We start from the raw sequence: 16,263 nt of genomic DNA, 5'->3' as shown, positions 1-16,263 counted from the left end.
AAGGCGAGATGTCCGCCGGCACGCGCCACGTAGCGGATCAGTGCCTGAACTAAGCGTCCCTATAGGCCCTTCCCATTGAAAAGCGCGCAACGCGTCAGGCAATGTTAATACAGGCGGCGTTGGCTTCGAATATGTATGTCGTAAAAAAATATGTTTCGGGGATGTGATAACCCAATATCTGACAAAAACTTGTGCCTTTTATGGGAATATAAGCCACGCGAAAATGATAAGTACACTCAAAGGCTGTACATTGTCAGATATGTGCCCACTCATGCCTTATAGTAAGAACCAAGGTATATGTTAACGAAACCACCGGAAAATGAATGATCTGCAAGTCAGGAATAAATAGAATAGTCGTATAGGAATTAAAAAAAAAACCGAGTGCAGCCTCTGAAATGCTAAAGACGTTTGGTTGAGCAAGGTAGTATTCACCATGCAGACCAACTAGATGGGAAATGCACTATTTCGCTAGACATGGGGGGGGGGGGGGGGGGTTGAGGAGGAGGACGCTCAACTATCGTTGTTTACAAATGCGGAGCGAAATCAACGAATGAACGGTTTAGTAATGACACACACAAGCTGCGTGTTCACTTTTCGTTTGTTTTTCGCCTTCAACGAACGGCTGATCACTCGGCGGACGCATTTTTTGCAGAATACAGGGTAGGCAGTTCACGAGCAATACGTTGGAAGAGTTGATTGATTGATTGCAGGGTTTAACGCGCCGACGCAACGGAGACGATGAGGCACGCCGTAGTGGAGGGCTCCGGATTAATTTTGACCACCTGGAGATCCTTAACGTGCGCAGAAATTACGTACACACGGGCTCGTTGGAAGAGTGTCGTATCTGATAAGAGTCTCTGATTTCGGTTTATGATAGATTCTGCAGTCTCCCTGTGTCATATGACGATTTTTCGAAGAAGAGTTTGGTCACGGACACGGATTACTCTATAAGCCCATCTTCGCGCTTCTCGTGGAGGATAAATGTAACCGATGAATCTTTGCGAGCGCTCACCTCGGGACAAGATGACACGTTAAATTTGTCGTCGTGTGCTGACTCCGGAGTGTAATTTTGCATTATCCATCGTACTTCTTTGGTACAATGTTTGTGAAATTTATGCCGCATTGGCTTGTTCATGGTACTGATCAATATCTGATATGTGATATTGGCAGGCGTAACAATTGCGTGCTGTCAGGTATGAGTGCTCCGCTGGATTTTGTAAGTGCACAGAGTCGATTTACATCATAGTGTGTATGGCCGCAACATGACCATCGGAGGAAACACTGCTTACGGAGACACTGCCACTAAATTTCAGGGCAGCGGAATTGCAATCAGCTGCAAGCAAATGCTGGCTTCGAGACGCCGGCCTGTGACACACGCCCGGCGCTCATGTATATCTCACTAATATCGCGTCATAAACGTTTATACTCTCGTGAACACACTACGCTTGCAAATAGAGTGCCTGCTCCACGTTATTCGGTATTTCGAACGCGGACAAACGGTAAATCGCTGTCTTGAACGAGCCCCAAAAGCAACGGCGACAGGGGGGAGCGGGCCTGGGACTCCCGCGCCTGCTTTCGAAACGGGCCGCTAGGGGGATTTCAGTGGCGCCCCTACAGGCCGCGCTCGAGGCGTATAGCCCTGACGAGCTGCCTGTGCAAGCTCTTCGAGAAGATGGTAAATCGCAGGCTCGTGTACTTCCTCGAGTACAACGGTCTTCTCGAGGGCTGCCAGGCAGGCTTTAGGGTGGGGCGATCGATGAACGATCAACTGGTTGCTCTTGATTCGTACATGAAGGATGCCTTCGCGCATAAGCAGTACTGTTTAACTGTCTTTTTCGACCTCGAGAAGGCCTACGACACCGCTTGGCGCTACGGGATCCTCAGTGACCTGAAGTCATTCGGTGTCTCGGGTAACATGTTAAACACTCTTGTCAGTTACCTGTCAGAAAGAACGTTTCGAGTGAGAGTCGGTGGTGCACTCTCAGAGGTTCACGTGCAAGAAAATGGCGTGCCGCAGGGTGGCGTGTTGAGCTGCACTCTCTTCACAGTAAAAATGAACTCTCTTGGTAAGGCACTGCCACCCACAATCTCTTATTCCATGTATGTAGATGAAGTCCAGATATCCTATAAATCATGTAATATGTCAATCTGCGAACGTCAAGTCCAGCTTGGTGTCAAGAAACTTGCCGGCTGGGCAGACAACTATGGGTTTAAATTGAATCCTGCAAAAAGCTCCTGCGTTGTGTTCACCAGGAAGCGTGGGGTCCATCCGGACCCAGACATTACTCTTAATGGCGTGTCGCTTCCTGTGAACAAGAAGCACAAGTTCTTGGGTGTGGTGTTTGATCACAAACTCACATTCATTTCTCACATCAAGGAACTTAAAAATAAATGTCTTAAAACAATGAATATACTTAAGGTTCTCTCCCACCAATCCTATGGTTCCTACAAAGAACTCTTGCTTCGCTTGTATACTGCTTTGGTTGGGTCTCGTTTGGACTATTGCAGTGTGGTATATTGGTCGGCGACTAAGACAGCCTTGCGAATTCTTGACCCAGTGCTACACTTGGGCCTTCGTCTTTCGTCGGGTGCTTTTCGCACTAGCCCTGCTGAGAGTCTTTATGTCGAATGTAATAAGTGGAGCCTTGAGAACCAACGAACATACATGGACTTGCTTTATGCTTTTAAAATTTCATCGCTGAATAATCATCCTTTTTATCCGGTATTTAATGATACATCAACATCTCTGCTCTTTGTAAATCGCCCGTCCGTTCCTCTGCCCTTTTCACTTAGAGTGACAGAGCAAGCCTCGGATCTCAGTGCTTCGTTTTTAGACGTGTACAGGTCATCCTTTTCTAACAGTTTACCGGCTTGGCAAGTTCGCCCTGTGTCGTGCGACCTTTCTTTTATGAGACTTGATAAAAATCGTGTACCACGAGCTGCAATACTGCAGCACTTTCTGTCTTTGCAGTTTAAATACACATGGGCGGAATTTTATAGTGACGCTTCTAAAACCTCCACTGTGGTGTCGTGCGCTGCTCATGGTCCAAATTTTAATGCAGCCAGAACCATGAGCGTGCACACAACAGTTTTTTCAGCAGAAGCGTATGGAATTTTACTGATTGTACGACACATTCTTGAAAATCAAATTCCCAATTCCATCATCTATACAGATTCTTTGAGTGTTGTTCGCGCGCTGTCATCGCATACACCCCCCAAAAACCACATAGTTAATCTTGTATTTAACACTATCATGTCCGTGTATGCACAAAAGCATAAGCTGGTCCTCTGCTGGTTCCCAGGACATGCAGGGATCGCTGGGAATGAGTTGGCAGATGAGACGGCCGCTGCTGCTGCACTCAGGAACACTGTAGACATTACAGCGATACCCTACACAGACCTCAAGCCACACTTAAAACAACACATGCGCAGAACATGGCAAACACACTGGGACGAACAGACAGACAACAAACTACATGTAATAAAGCCACACTTGGGACGGTACACAGCTGACTAACACAACAGACACACGGAAGTCGCCTTGGGTAGGCTGCGGATAGGGCACACCCATGCGACGCACTCGTATCTGCTGACGGGATCTTCTAGACCCCAGTGCAGCAGGTGCGGAGAAGCCCTATCCGTAGTGCACATTCTAATCACATGCAAGGCACTTCACACAACACGACACAAACACTTCAGAGAACTCTACAGACAACATATCCCACTACATCCATCGTTGTTTCTAGGTGACGATGCCAGTGTTTCTGTGAAACGCGTGTTTGAGTATTTGTCAGATGTTAAGTTTTTAAACCTCATCTCCTATCACGCATAATCAAATCTGGCCCTATACACCAGTCATCACCATCATCTTTATTGATCTTACTATGTCCAGTTTACACGTTTTATACCTACCTTTTGTGGTAATCACTTCTTTTTGTGGCTGCCCTCGCACGCAGGAACGTCAGCAAAACCGAATTTCACATCAAGAATTTGGGCGGGCACCTTTTTCGGGTGACGTGTACACTAATTTCGATGTTCGACTGTTTCAATAGCGCTTTCTGCTCGGCTGTCGTGGCTACTGATGTAAAATCGCCGTCGCCGTGTGTAAGCCCCAGCCGCGGCAGACAGCCTTCCAGCAGCTTCTTCGATAAAAAAAGCGCTTTTAGGTTTGCCGACGAGCACAGAAACGAAGCAAGGGTTTATGTACGTGAAATATCAACAAAAGTCGAGAAATTTAGAGAATTTTACGTGTGTATGGATTCCTATGCCGCTTCTGTTCAACTTGAGGCTTTTAATTGCGGCCAGATTGGTGCTTGTCTGATTTTTTTGTAATGTTATTTGCTTTTCTAATTTGTGTTATTTTGGAATCAATAAACAGGTGAGTGCGGCGAATTGGTTTGCTTTTTGTTTCATTTCTAGCTTTATTGGTATTTTTAGGTTTTCTTATACAAATAACATACATTTACGTTATTATACGGCAAATGTTTTAATAATTATGCCCTTTTGTGCGAATGCAAGGCGTTTAGGATTTGGTGCGTATTAATTTTTTGTGTTGTTCGAGCTGCATTTCCGGGTTCTTTATAATTTTGTTTTATTAATCGTGTGATTGTTGTGAATAGGCAGACTTCTCGATATAGCAAGTTCATTTTTATTCTTTTTTCCTGTATGTTTTGTTACTTCACTCGACAAATATGGTATACAGTTACAGTATTACGATGCGTTAACTTCGATCTCCCATTGTTCGTTATTGTGCAAACGCCAGGCATTACAAAGATTGGGCTCTGGGGTATTACCAAAAAAATGCTGACGGATTAAAATTTACAATCCATATTTTTTGCTTACTCCCAGCTGCTCTTGCATTTTAAACTATTCCTTTGAATCACACCACGTTCGAGGGCTATATAGAGGGCCTTGTTTCGGTCTGAATATCTGCGTTTATGCCGATGCCGTGGCTGCTGGCGTCTAGTTTTTTTTCCGCAGGTGAAGTAGCCTTTATTTTTTAGTATTTCTCAGGGATTCCTATTCATTGGAAACCGCAGAGCAGTTCACGCACGGCCCGCTCTTCGCAGTCACGCTGGCCCTGCGCATGGGATACGCGGACCGGCGAAGCGCGGTACGAGCAAAAAATGCGGCGCGGATCGACAGGGGGTGCCAGTGGTTCAAATTCAGTGGCGCCACCATACCAGCGCACGAGGTCTATACCAACACGAAGTCTTCGCAGCAAGACCTCCTCCCAGCGTGCGAGTCTGCTATGGAGGTCCGTTCCACAAGGTGGAATTAAAGCTCGTATGGCGTGACGAAGACCTTCTTGCCTTTGTAAAAACTGTCCTGGGGTATCTAGTGTCAGTAAAAGCAATGGTCGTGGAACAAATGCAGTGTGGCAGGCACCATGCGCCGCAATGTGAGCGGGAAGTGTATTTCGCCGGACCCACGAGAGCCGCAGAGGGCAGGGGTACGTATCCAGTACGTCATGAATGTCCCTCGAGATAGCCGAGTTGTTATTCACTCGACGTAAATCACGTATGGCTGCCGTGGAGTCTGTATAAATTTGTAAAGTAGTACCTCCAGGGGCCTAATGAAGAGCAGGCGTTAGTGCTTGCAAGCCGTCCCGGATGGCCGTAAGCTCATCCAGCATAGACGGCAGGGTTCGGTGTGTTTCGTAGAAGCACGTTTGACAGGTCTCTGGGTGGGAAGGGCATTGTAGTGTTGTCGTCACCACATAGTCCTTGGCCCGAGCGTCCACAAATGCCTGGACCACCTGGGGTTGAGACTCAGCCGCCAGTTCTTGTGCGACCGTGAAAAGCGTATCAGTATGTCCGTTGCATCGATTGTGAAGTCGCGTTAGTGGCCTGTTGTCGGTCACCTAATGGTATAGCCAAGGTGGCCTGGTAACGACGCAGGCTAGAGATGTGGGTAGTGAACGACCCATGTAGTTTCCTAACGCCGCTGCCTCAGCAACAAAGGTGAGTTTATGCATGCGGGCGGACCGACGCTGATGGACAAGCTCATCCAAGGTGTTAACTTGAGGTGTTAACTTGAAGGGAATAGACTTTGAAAAAAGAAGCGCGGGAAATAATTAGAGATAAGATTTTTTTTTTGAGTTCGCGAGGCAAAAAATCAAGTCAGGTGATAAATCATTCAAACAGAACTAAACATGGAAAGTGCCGTGTGAGCACAGCCACCACATTTCAGTTCCCAGGGCCTTTACGGCATTCTACTGCCGTTTGCGTTAAATGCCGTTGTAGCTGCCCCGTGTAACATGGGTACAATACCCCGGTTACAGAAACGCAGGCATACAGAGTAACCTGAGCATGCTCACTACAGAAGGAGGAATTGGGCGAGTAGCAAAGTGCGTCCCCGCTGAGTTCCCTCGTTGTTTAGTGATCTGAACGCGGGTATGTGCCGAGTCATGTCAACGAGAGAAGAAGCAAAAGACGGCAAGAGAAAAGGATGATGGTGGCGATCATGATGATAGGACACGTAAGGCAATTGTACACTAATGGTTTAGCAATCACTGCATCAGCGACAAGGTCCTTGTAATGTGTTGTGTTGTCCTTTTGTTCATGGAAGAGCCTTAGAAACAGTATCGTCCCCACTGCGATAATGATCGTCATCAACCCCACCAGATCTCCTCAGAGCGAGCGCACGTGCAAGTGCGAAGAAGTGAAGTCAAGCCTCAGTGCTGCTACGTCGGACGCCAAGTCTTCCATCCACTCCTTATTCAAGTACGTATGCCTTTTTCTATTGCTTGTTTAGCCCCTGCAAGCTGAGAGGACGGCTCTTTAAACCATGCGATGGCCAGTAGGCGGTCAAAGTTCAGTTCTCTGAGAGCGTTTATTTTGCCACAGGGCATAGATGAGGGGGTATGAGTTGGTGATGACGAAAGTTGGTTAGATGAACATGAAAATGTTCGCTTAGTGGATGAAGTATAGGAGGGAACGGTAATGGGCCCCATGTATGCATGCGGTGTATGCGGATGCGTCGTCTACGCTGAGGCCCGTCGCCGCAAGATGCATTTGTGCCGTCACTCGCATATTCGTACAGCCGTGAACACCAAATAAGCTGGGATGTTAAGCCATTACATTCTACTTTGTAACGGTCATGTTGTAAGCATTTCCTTGAAAAAATCGCATCGGTCTCCGCTTTTTAAATGCAGAGCATTTCTTTAACTCACACGTAGCGTCCGCCGTCCGTCCGCAACAGCTCAGCGCGCAGGTGCGCCCTGTCCCCCACTCCTCCTCTCACGCATCACGCTACCCTCCTCGCTCTCAACAACTGGTCCGCACCCCTCCCCCTACACTATATAAAAAAAAGAATAGTTATCGGCGCCTGGTTTCGATCCCACGACCCTGTGGGCGGAACGCGAGGTACATGGTGCTCTTCCCACTGCGCCACAAAAGCGACACAGAATCAAAGGGTACGAACGCGCCTTATATCCTTGACTCATTTAAACTACGTCAAGAAGCTGCTGATACACGGCAGCAGTTGCATCGATCTCGTCTTCACCAGTTGCTGCAACGCACGACCACTGCTTAAAGACCCCTTAACAGTACACTTTAGCGACCACGAAGCCGCCGTTTTCAGCGTCCAATACAACGACAACAGCAACAAATAAATAAATAACGACTTACAACAACCTACTCCTTGCCTTCACTTCTTGCGTCACAAAAAAAAGAAAAATTGGGCCCATCTCTCCACGAGGGGGGACTCGAGTTGCAAAATCACGAAAGTAATAATTAATATATGAAAGAAATAATAATAATTAGTAGTAATAAGCAATAATAGTTAACACATTCACTACCACCCCACCACCACCCCCCAAACACTAACGTTAACGCAATACACCCACCCCCTACGCGACGCATTTACTCGAGTCCCCCCTCGTGGGGAGACGGGCCCAATTTTTGTGAACACCCTTAAACAAGGGTGTAAGGCTGCTGAGCACCCTAAAATAAGGGTGCGGGCGGCGCAGCTCGCCTGACAATGTGGATCACCTGAGCGCACAGTACAACATAAACTCACACATTCAACACCCACAAGTCACACTTGGACCAGAAATGAATTGAGCAAGAAGACCAACGGGATGCAGAGGGAGAGCAGGTCTATACTTACTTGAATTACAAGTAAATTTCTTCTTGCTTTTGTAGCCAGCAGAGGAAAGTCCTCTGATAGAGTCGGTGGGCTTGTCACAAAAATAAAATATTTTCGAGCTAATTTCGGAAATATGCATCTTACTGCCAGCATGCACAAGTCAGCATGCGGATTTGCAAAAACTTTTTAATCGTGAGACAGAGTGGGAAAAGTGCTGTAGTTATAATGCTCAAGCAGTCATGAAATTTTATCAAGTACTAAACATAATTCACATGCTTTAAACACTCTTCCAGAAGGGTGTTCAATATGTCAACACCCTTTTTGTCCCACGGGTATAAAGATATTAAGGTGCTGGAACATAACAAACGTGTGCAAAAAACCTTCAACTTTCGAGGTCTTTTCTACCATTTTTCACGGATGGACTAGGAGATTTTTTACGAGTGGGGAATGTTCGGTACCTCACTGTGTTTAAAACAATATGAATTGGTATTAACACCGGAGCTTTAAGTTTGGGCTTGGTCGGGTGGCGTTAGCAAAAAAGAAAAACAGACCTCGTCGCCTGTAAAGGGTGCACCACAACACATCGGGTTACAGTGAAGCCGGTTTTCACTCCTGCTTGAGTGTAAGCACAGAGGGGATATGCGTATGCGCACCTACCAATTCAAAACTGATAGTCATTTTTGGGCTACTAAAACGTAAATAAAACGGTTGAGTTCGCACTATAGTGGTGCAAGGTTGGAGATACGCGAAACAGCGGGCCTAGCTTGTTTCCCCCTGGGATCCCCAGTCAGTGTGAAGGGGCGACCGGAACGGCCTTGTAAAATCCGGCTAAACTTGACCTCACCCTTCAGCACTTAGCCTAGTAAGAACTTCGGGAAACCTAACTAAACCTAGCAAAGCGTAGCAAAACTGTAAGAAGGAAGGTTGACCTCCAGCCCCGCTGCCTTTTTGTTTTGCTCTTTTTGAAACTGAACACAAATTTCACGCCCTACAGAAAAGCGAGGGTGTTGCGGTCGGTCAACACCCCTTTTGTCGCACAAAAACAGTGTAAAGCTACAAATTAGGGTGTTTCAATCTAAGAGAAAAGGTGTGATGACGTGCACCTTTATCCCACCTATACTACACGTTTCATATGCGACAAGGCCATAAAAACGTTTGGTGTGTACAACTAGCTTCCGCACTCCAGGGGAGAACACCGAGACAACATAAGACATATATGCGCCGCCCGGTGTCTCAGTAAACCTGGCCATCGCCTTTGTCGGAACGAGTTCCAAGATACCGGATGAGCTTTTCCCCGTCCTCCGCGCCAAGTGCGGCAAGATAATTGAGATGATCGGCGAGCTCTTGCCGAAGCTCTCGAGCCACTCCCGAAAGGTGCACTCGTACGTCGCGAACCGCATCTACAGCGACCCATACTAGACAGCTACGCGAACTTTCTGAAAGAGTACTACGACTCAAATATCGTTCCGGTAGACTTCTACAAGACCAGCGGGGCCAGTCGCGCCGATATTAACGAGTAGGCTAAGACTGCGACCGTGTCCATGATTGCCGACTTGCTCTAACGGGACACCGTGGGCCCTCCTACCAGCGTGATGCTGGTCAACGCCACGTGTTTGAAGGGTGCCTGGAAGTCGTCGTTCAAGGCTTAGTCAACGTCCCTGCGGGACTTTCACGCAAGAATCAAAGTCAAGGATAAAGTGGTCATGATGAACCAGAAAATGAACTTTGTCACGTCTATAGCTGCAGCCATCTGAAGGCGAGGGCTATTGAGCTGCACTACAACGGCGGCAATGCCTTAATGGTTTTTAGATGCAACGCATCTCATGCTCGCCCCTCTGTCCTTCCTACGTCTGTCCGGCGTTGTCCACACAGCTGCGCCTCTCTACCTCTCCTCTCTCCGATAGCGAACACTCTCTCCCAAACAGCTGCGGGTTGGCGTTGCTCCGATGAAGAGGGCCTCCACCCCGTGACGTAGGTGCCATTGTGAACACGTGGCATATGGCCTCGTATCCAGTCGGTGTTGGTTTGCGCAGTGCGCTCTCACTCCGCGCTCTCCTCTCCTTCAGGCGCTGTGAATATAAAGCGGCATGCCGCGCTCCGACGGTTTCAGTCGACGGTCGTCCGCGTTACGCTTGCACTCTCTCGCAGTACTCGACGATTGCTTGATGCAATCGTCGAGCCCCTAACTGTGCACTTTACGGATCACAAGGCACTCATACTCGTCTGCAATAAAGACCATACCTGAGCATACGTGTACTGCATGTGCATTGCATGGTGAAAATGAAAAATTACGCCCACCTCCCCTTCGCGTGAGAATCCCTGCTATAAGCGTAATCAATACGATGGAAACCAAGGGGTTCTCGGTACAGAACATTGGCCGCCGAGGCGAGCAGACTCGCCGCTCTGGACTACTCGGGCAAGACCGCTGTTCATCGAAAATTGCGCTACGAGTGTGAGTGCAGGGGTATCGATAGTGTGCACGCTTATGGAAACTGAAGGTTCATTTCTAGGGAGTGTGAAGGTGAGGTATCATTTGAATTCGGGACAGAACTTGATGAGTTGGTGGAGACCGGCTTTCGTGGTTTGCAAACAAGAACTGACATGCGCTGAGAGAAATTGGGGAACACGAGAATTTGCACCTCTCCTCGCATGGGGAACGTTTTCCCGTGTGGACATCCGCCACTTGTTTTCATGGCCATCACCATCACAGCCGTACTCATCATAATAAATGCGAACATAATCCTCGTCATAATCTCCGACTCCCGCTTCAAATGCATTGCCACTGCTATCACAACAAACGAACAACCTGCCGCGGTGGCTCAGTGGCTAAGGCGTTGCGCTGCTGAGCACGAAGTCGCGGGTTCGATTCCCGGCCGCGGCGTCCGCTTTTCTGATGGAGGCGAAAAGCAAAAACGCCCGTGTGTACGAGATTTCGGCGCACGTTAAAATCCCCAGGTGGTCAAAATTAATCCGGAGCCCTCCACTACGGGGGGTCTCATCGCCTGCGTTGCGTCGGCGCGTTAAACCCCTCAATCAATCAATCAATCAATCAATCAATCAATCAATCAATCAATCAATCAATCAATCAATCAATCAATCAACCAATCAATCAATCGATCAATCAATCACAACAGACGAACACATTCCTCACGCTCACTTCCGGGGCTGCCCTCCGTTGTTTTATTTTCGAAATTGTGGAACGGCTGACCACCGAAATCTCCGAGGTAAGCACTCCAGAGAAACGCCGTTTCGTTGTTATTTCGTGCGCGCCGACTACTCACCGAAGCCACACGTGGCCATACACACAAGTACACAAACGTTCCAAAACAAGAACCAGCTGTCTTACCGCCCTTTCAGCGTCAGCTGCCCTGCGTGTGCTACCTGAGCTTCCCTTCAACGGAAGCTGCCCTATTAAACCTCGTTCCCACTCATAATTGACACATTTTAACTGCCGAAGTTCGGTAGTTGAACGCTGTCAGCAGCAGCTCAAAGCGGAACATCACCCTGTGGAACATCACAGAATAGAGAGCAAGTTGCTGGCCAGTGCTAGTGCAATGTGCAAGCGCAATGCGCAAGTGCAGTGCGAAAGAGAGCGGAGGAGTCACGGCGGATTAGCGTTCCTGAACTACGTTGCGCCTTTTTTCTTGCTTCATTTGCTTACAGAAGGAATATCTCGGCGTAAACGTAAATGGAACTTACAACCGCTTGCGCGTGACTTGCCTCGTGGTTCATCAGAGCAATGTTTTCTGTCGTCAGTCTACATGATGGAGTACCAAAACGTTGCGTGAATTTAGAGTGTGCAGGAAGAATTCTGAGTACGTTCGTTCAATCCTTATGAATAAAGTCGAAGCTTCAAAAAAAAAAAAAAAAAGGTTTCACATACCCATATTTCAGAATGTAAAGATTTCCCGCCATGAAATTGCCTCACGTGTGGCGTCATTGTGAGGCATTAAAGTCAGAGCCTTCAGTGTAATAACTTTATGCTATCATTCGATCAAGCAGCGGCACCGAACAAAACCAGAGGCAACAATACAATTGCCGACACATGTTTAGCTTCACTGGGCAGTTGCTGATTATAGGTACTACCTGTGACATCAAATGGGCAGGCACTACGGCAAAGTGGCTGGTGACTGGCCACTCAGCTGTGTTCCTGATAATCTGACTTGGGTATTTGAAGTTTGGGTTAAAACGGCATGACCATTTCTCTAACGGGGCAAATTTTCAATAGAAATTATGTAGTCTTGATCGTCGTGTCAACTTTGAAACAAAAGTCGATGACGACGTCAAATGGGTAAACCTTGAAATATAGAAAACTAAGGTAGCATCAGTGACGTCGTATAAGCGCGTAACATCTGTGCCAGCGGTTTTGAGGGGGCTGACGTTTTTCTTGGGAGATTACGGACAAAATTTGGCCAGTGTACTTTTGCATTACAGTGAAATAGAAAAAGAAAGATACCCTCTGCCATACGCTCGACGAAGTCACAAATCAGGGCTCCAGAAATTCTTGAGTCCTCCCACTCCGGAAACCGTTGATTGAGTTGAATGAATATGCTAAGTCTATGCTATGGATATGCAGCGCCCGAGAAAAAAAGCGTCGGTGCCCGTTCGCATCCTTTACGGCGGCCGGGGATGGACCTGTTCAAGGGCAAGAGCCTGCTGAAGAAGGACGGCTCCTCGCTGGCGGCCTCGACGGCACTGCGCAACAATCGGCTCATCTGCATCTACTTCGCGGCCCAGTGGTGCCCGCCCTGCCGCATGTTCACACCAATGCTGGCCGACGCCTACCGCGCGGCCAAGGAGGAATCCCTTCCCATCGAGGCACGTACTCTCCTCTGCTCTACCGCGTGTACCCTTTGGATATCGCGCCGAATTTCGACAATGGGCGCTCCCTTCGAGCGAAGCTTTGGATTTGTATCGTCATCCTTCTTCACCTGACAAGCGCCTTTTATGCAAAAAAGCTGGTTAGCGCGGAGGGCTACATAATCGGGTTACAACAAACGTACAAACTATATATGGTAGTGCACACGTTTTTTATTCGCAGCAACAAAGACTGCTTCGCACTTAAAGGACACACCACCGGCAGCGGTTGGTGACGACAGTAGAAGCGGGTTGTTGCGCATTCGTCTTGCACCGGCAGCGCTGACTCGTTCGGGTGCGCGTGCAGGTGGTGTTCGTATCGTCGGATCGGAACGCGAGCGAAATGATGAATTACGTGAAAAGTGCCCACGGTGACTGGTTCACGCTCCCTTACGGCGACCAGCTCCAGTCGTGAGTATGCACCCTTTCACAGCACCCCCCACAACGTTCCCACCCTACTGACACATACAGAACGCGAAGAGGAGTGTAGCAAGGTGATCACATTTGCTTGCAAAGTCTTCTATGTGTAGCTTAACGGAAGGTCGCCTTGAAACTTCAGTGATTGTTCGTTTGATTTGCCATCGAGAAAAAAAGTGAGAAGGAATTACAAAGGATATGAAAAAAAAATGGCCGCGTATCTGCTCCTCTCGCTGCAAATGTCCACATAAGACGGTAGTCTTTCGTCGACATTTACTACGTAAATGCCTCCCTTAGCTTTCCCGCTCACCTCTCATGCTGTTCCTCTTCCTTCGCGCTCCTCCCAAGGCAAACATGCTGGAGGTTTTCTCAAGTCAATTTAAATTTACCGCGTTAAACTGCTCCAGGCCGGGCGCCTCGTTGCCAGCGCTACCGTACGGCGGATACGCGCGTTAATCAAGGCGCCCTACTTGATCGTTTACAGATGATGATGATGGTTTTTTTGTTTAATGGCGCAAGGCCGACGAGGGCAAAGAGCGCCAGAGAACTTATTTAATGAAAAGAAGTGATTACCACAAAAGGTAGGTATAAAACGTGTAAACTGGACTTAGTAAGATCAATAAAGATGATGGTGATGGCTGGTGTATAGGGCCAGATTTCATGATGCGTGATAGGGAATGAGGTTTAAAAACTTGACGTCTGACAAATATTTAAAAACGCGTTTCACAGAAACCATGGCATCGTCACCTAGAAACAGGGATGGGTGTAGGGGAATATGTTGTCTGTACAGTTGTCTGAAGTGTTTGAGTCGTGTTGCGTCAAGTGCCTTGCATTGTATGAGTATGTGGACTACGGATAGGCCCTCCCCACACCGTCTACACAGGGGTCTTGGAGATCCCGTGAGCAGGTGCGAGTGCGTCACATGTGTATGGCCTATCCGTAATCTAGCTAAGGTGACTTCAATGTGCCTGCTGTGTGAGTCAGTTGTGTATTGTCCCAAGTGTGGTTTTATTACGTGTAGTTTGTTGTCTGTCTGTTCGCTCCAGTCTGCTTGCCAAGTTTTACGGAGTTGTTGTCTAATGTGTGGCTTGAGGTCTGTGTACGGTAGTGTTGCCATGTCTACTGTGTTTCGGAGTGATCGTTTACAGAACCACGTTACCTTACTCCACGTGCGTTCCAAGCAGAACGTGGAGCGTATCTATACTCGGGAACAGCTCATGTACGGTATCACTCCGCTATGAATGCTATGAATGCGTGTTATCGTCTGCCTTTTCCCACGTAGGTTGTTTGTCTTCGCTGCAGTAGTTTATAAGCGTATTAAGTCCGACAAATCGTGGAAACGGCTCGTGCCATGTTCAAAATGTTCCCAGAACGCGCTACTTGCGCCGCGCAGAGTGACACCCGGCTGCAGTGATGAGGCACAGTGGCAACTTCCGTTACCGTTTTTAAGTTGTAACCGAGTATAGTGAAACCTTTAGTAACGGTTGCAGCTTGATTTCTTAAAATGCCACCAGGAGCTATAGTGGCGCGGGCGACAGCAGGTGCCGGAGTGAATTCTTTTTTGCAGTGGATGTAGTATTTCATTTAGCAAAAATGAAGCATCCATGAATTGTTTTTATAAAGAAACACTGTACATATCACTTCTGTATTGATTTTCTGCCTTATATTTGCGTAATGTCTTGTTCTCGTTGAACAATGTTGACAATTATGAACATTAAACCGTCCGACTTAGACGTTCGGATTTGGCCGCGGGTATATAAGATTATTGAGGAGGTATTGTTTCACTTTGGCCCGGGGGCTGAATTTGTCATCCTGTCAAAGAAGAAAAAAAATAAAAAAAGAAAGAACCGAGCCACAGACAGACAGACCAAAATTTCTGCGTTTAAGTAGCTAAAGAAAGACTGTCGTCTTTGAAAAATAGAAATACGGCTCGGCTATTGCTTGAGCAGAGTCAATTTGAAAAGAAAATGCACTTTTGTTTCTTCGCGCTGAGAATTTTTGTTTCAATAAGAACAATAAAATCTAGTTTCGATTTTAAGTCTTACCCGAAAATCCAGTCTTACCCGAATCTGACCAAATTAAAATCACGCGCAGTGAGTGCGTTTTGTAATTAGTATGTATTTCTACCTCTCTCTTTCCCTTTCTCCATCTATTTAATGTAATCCAACCCAATCCCATCCAATCCAATCAGATCTGACCTCGCAGGGTGCTCAAGGCCCGTTTCCGGGTGGCTGCCATACCGACGCTGGTGGTCCTGAAAGCGGACGGCTCCCTCGTCTGCGCCAACGGGAGGCCCGCAGTCCAGGACAAGTCTGGCCAGGCCTTCAAAGACTGGCTCAGCACCATTTGAGCGTCAAAGGATAAGAAGCGGAAGGGAAACGACCATTTCTGGCTCGATGAAAGCGTTATGGCAAAGGGCAATCTGATTATTATCATTATAATTTGATTGGATCAGATTTCCTGGCCTCAGCCCTCCTCATTGCATTTGAACCTTAATAAACGTTTGTGCAATTCGTAAATTTGAACATCACATTGACACTGGTTTAAATGTTTGGGTGCAAAAGTATTGCAAGAACGGAAATAGTGCTGGGCATTTTCTTAAATGACAAAAAAAGGTGTGGTATTTTTTTTTCTGTGTATCTATTTTGGGATGTTTTGCACAAGAGAAGTCCAGGTCATTGCTTTTAATCAAGTAAATGAAGTTGAATTTCTTCATTTCAGTCAAGTACAATGGCTGAGGAGACAGGGAAAAAAAGGCTTGACGGAGCTCCCACCCCCCACGACACCATCAGCAGGGAAGAGGCAGGAAAAAAATACACAATACAAAAATGCAAGCGAACAAAAGCAAGCAAGCAAACAACAACAAAAAGGCAAAATGAAAGCACAATAAAATAGTTA

The 16,263-nt window shown here is 47.3% G+C and overlaps 1 protein-coding gene across 1 annotated transcript; it reads left to right on the top strand.

Moving 5' to 3' along the window:
- The first annotated feature begins 12,699 nt into the window (after positions 1 to 12,699).
- On the top strand, positions 12,700 to 15,974 carry LOC144145669 (nucleoredoxin-like protein 2). The gene is made up of 3 exons (XM_077677335.1): positions 12,700 to 12,909; positions 13,256 to 13,359; positions 15,571 to 15,974. Exons 1-3 carry the CDS (start codon positions 12,721 to 12,723, stop codon positions 15,713 to 15,715), a joined length of 438 nt encoding a protein of 145 aa, XP_077533461.1. The 5' UTR covers positions 12,700 to 12,720; the 3' UTR covers positions 15,716 to 15,974.
- Positions 15,975 to 16,263: the final 289 nt, after the last annotated feature.

Source organism: Haemaphysalis longicornis, unplaced genomic scaffold (assembly GCF_048455015.1).
Source record: "Haemaphysalis longicornis isolate Haplotype H1 unplaced genomic scaffold, Haemaphysalis longicornis Haplotype H1 scaffold_7, whole genome shotgun sequence".
In the NCBI taxonomy this organism is placed as follows: domain Eukaryota; kingdom Metazoa; phylum Arthropoda; class Arachnida; order Ixodida; family Ixodidae; genus Haemaphysalis; species Haemaphysalis longicornis.
The sequence above is the reverse complement of the archived record's forward strand: the minus strand, read 5'-3'. Positions and strand labels throughout refer to the sequence as shown.

Coding starts and splice junctions, on each gene's coding strand:
- LOC144145669 (XM_077677335.1), top strand. CDS start 12,721: ATGGACCTGTTCAAGGGCAAGAGCCTGCTGAAGAAGGACGGCTCCTCG. Junction 12,910..13,255: donor AGGAATCCCTTCCCATCGAG/GCACGTACTCTC, acceptor GTGCGCGTGCAG/GTGGTGTTCGTATCGTCGGA. Junction 13,360..15,570: donor TACGGCGACCAGCTCCAGTC/GTGAGTATGCAC, acceptor CTGACCTCGCAG/GGTGCTCAAGGCCCGTTTCC.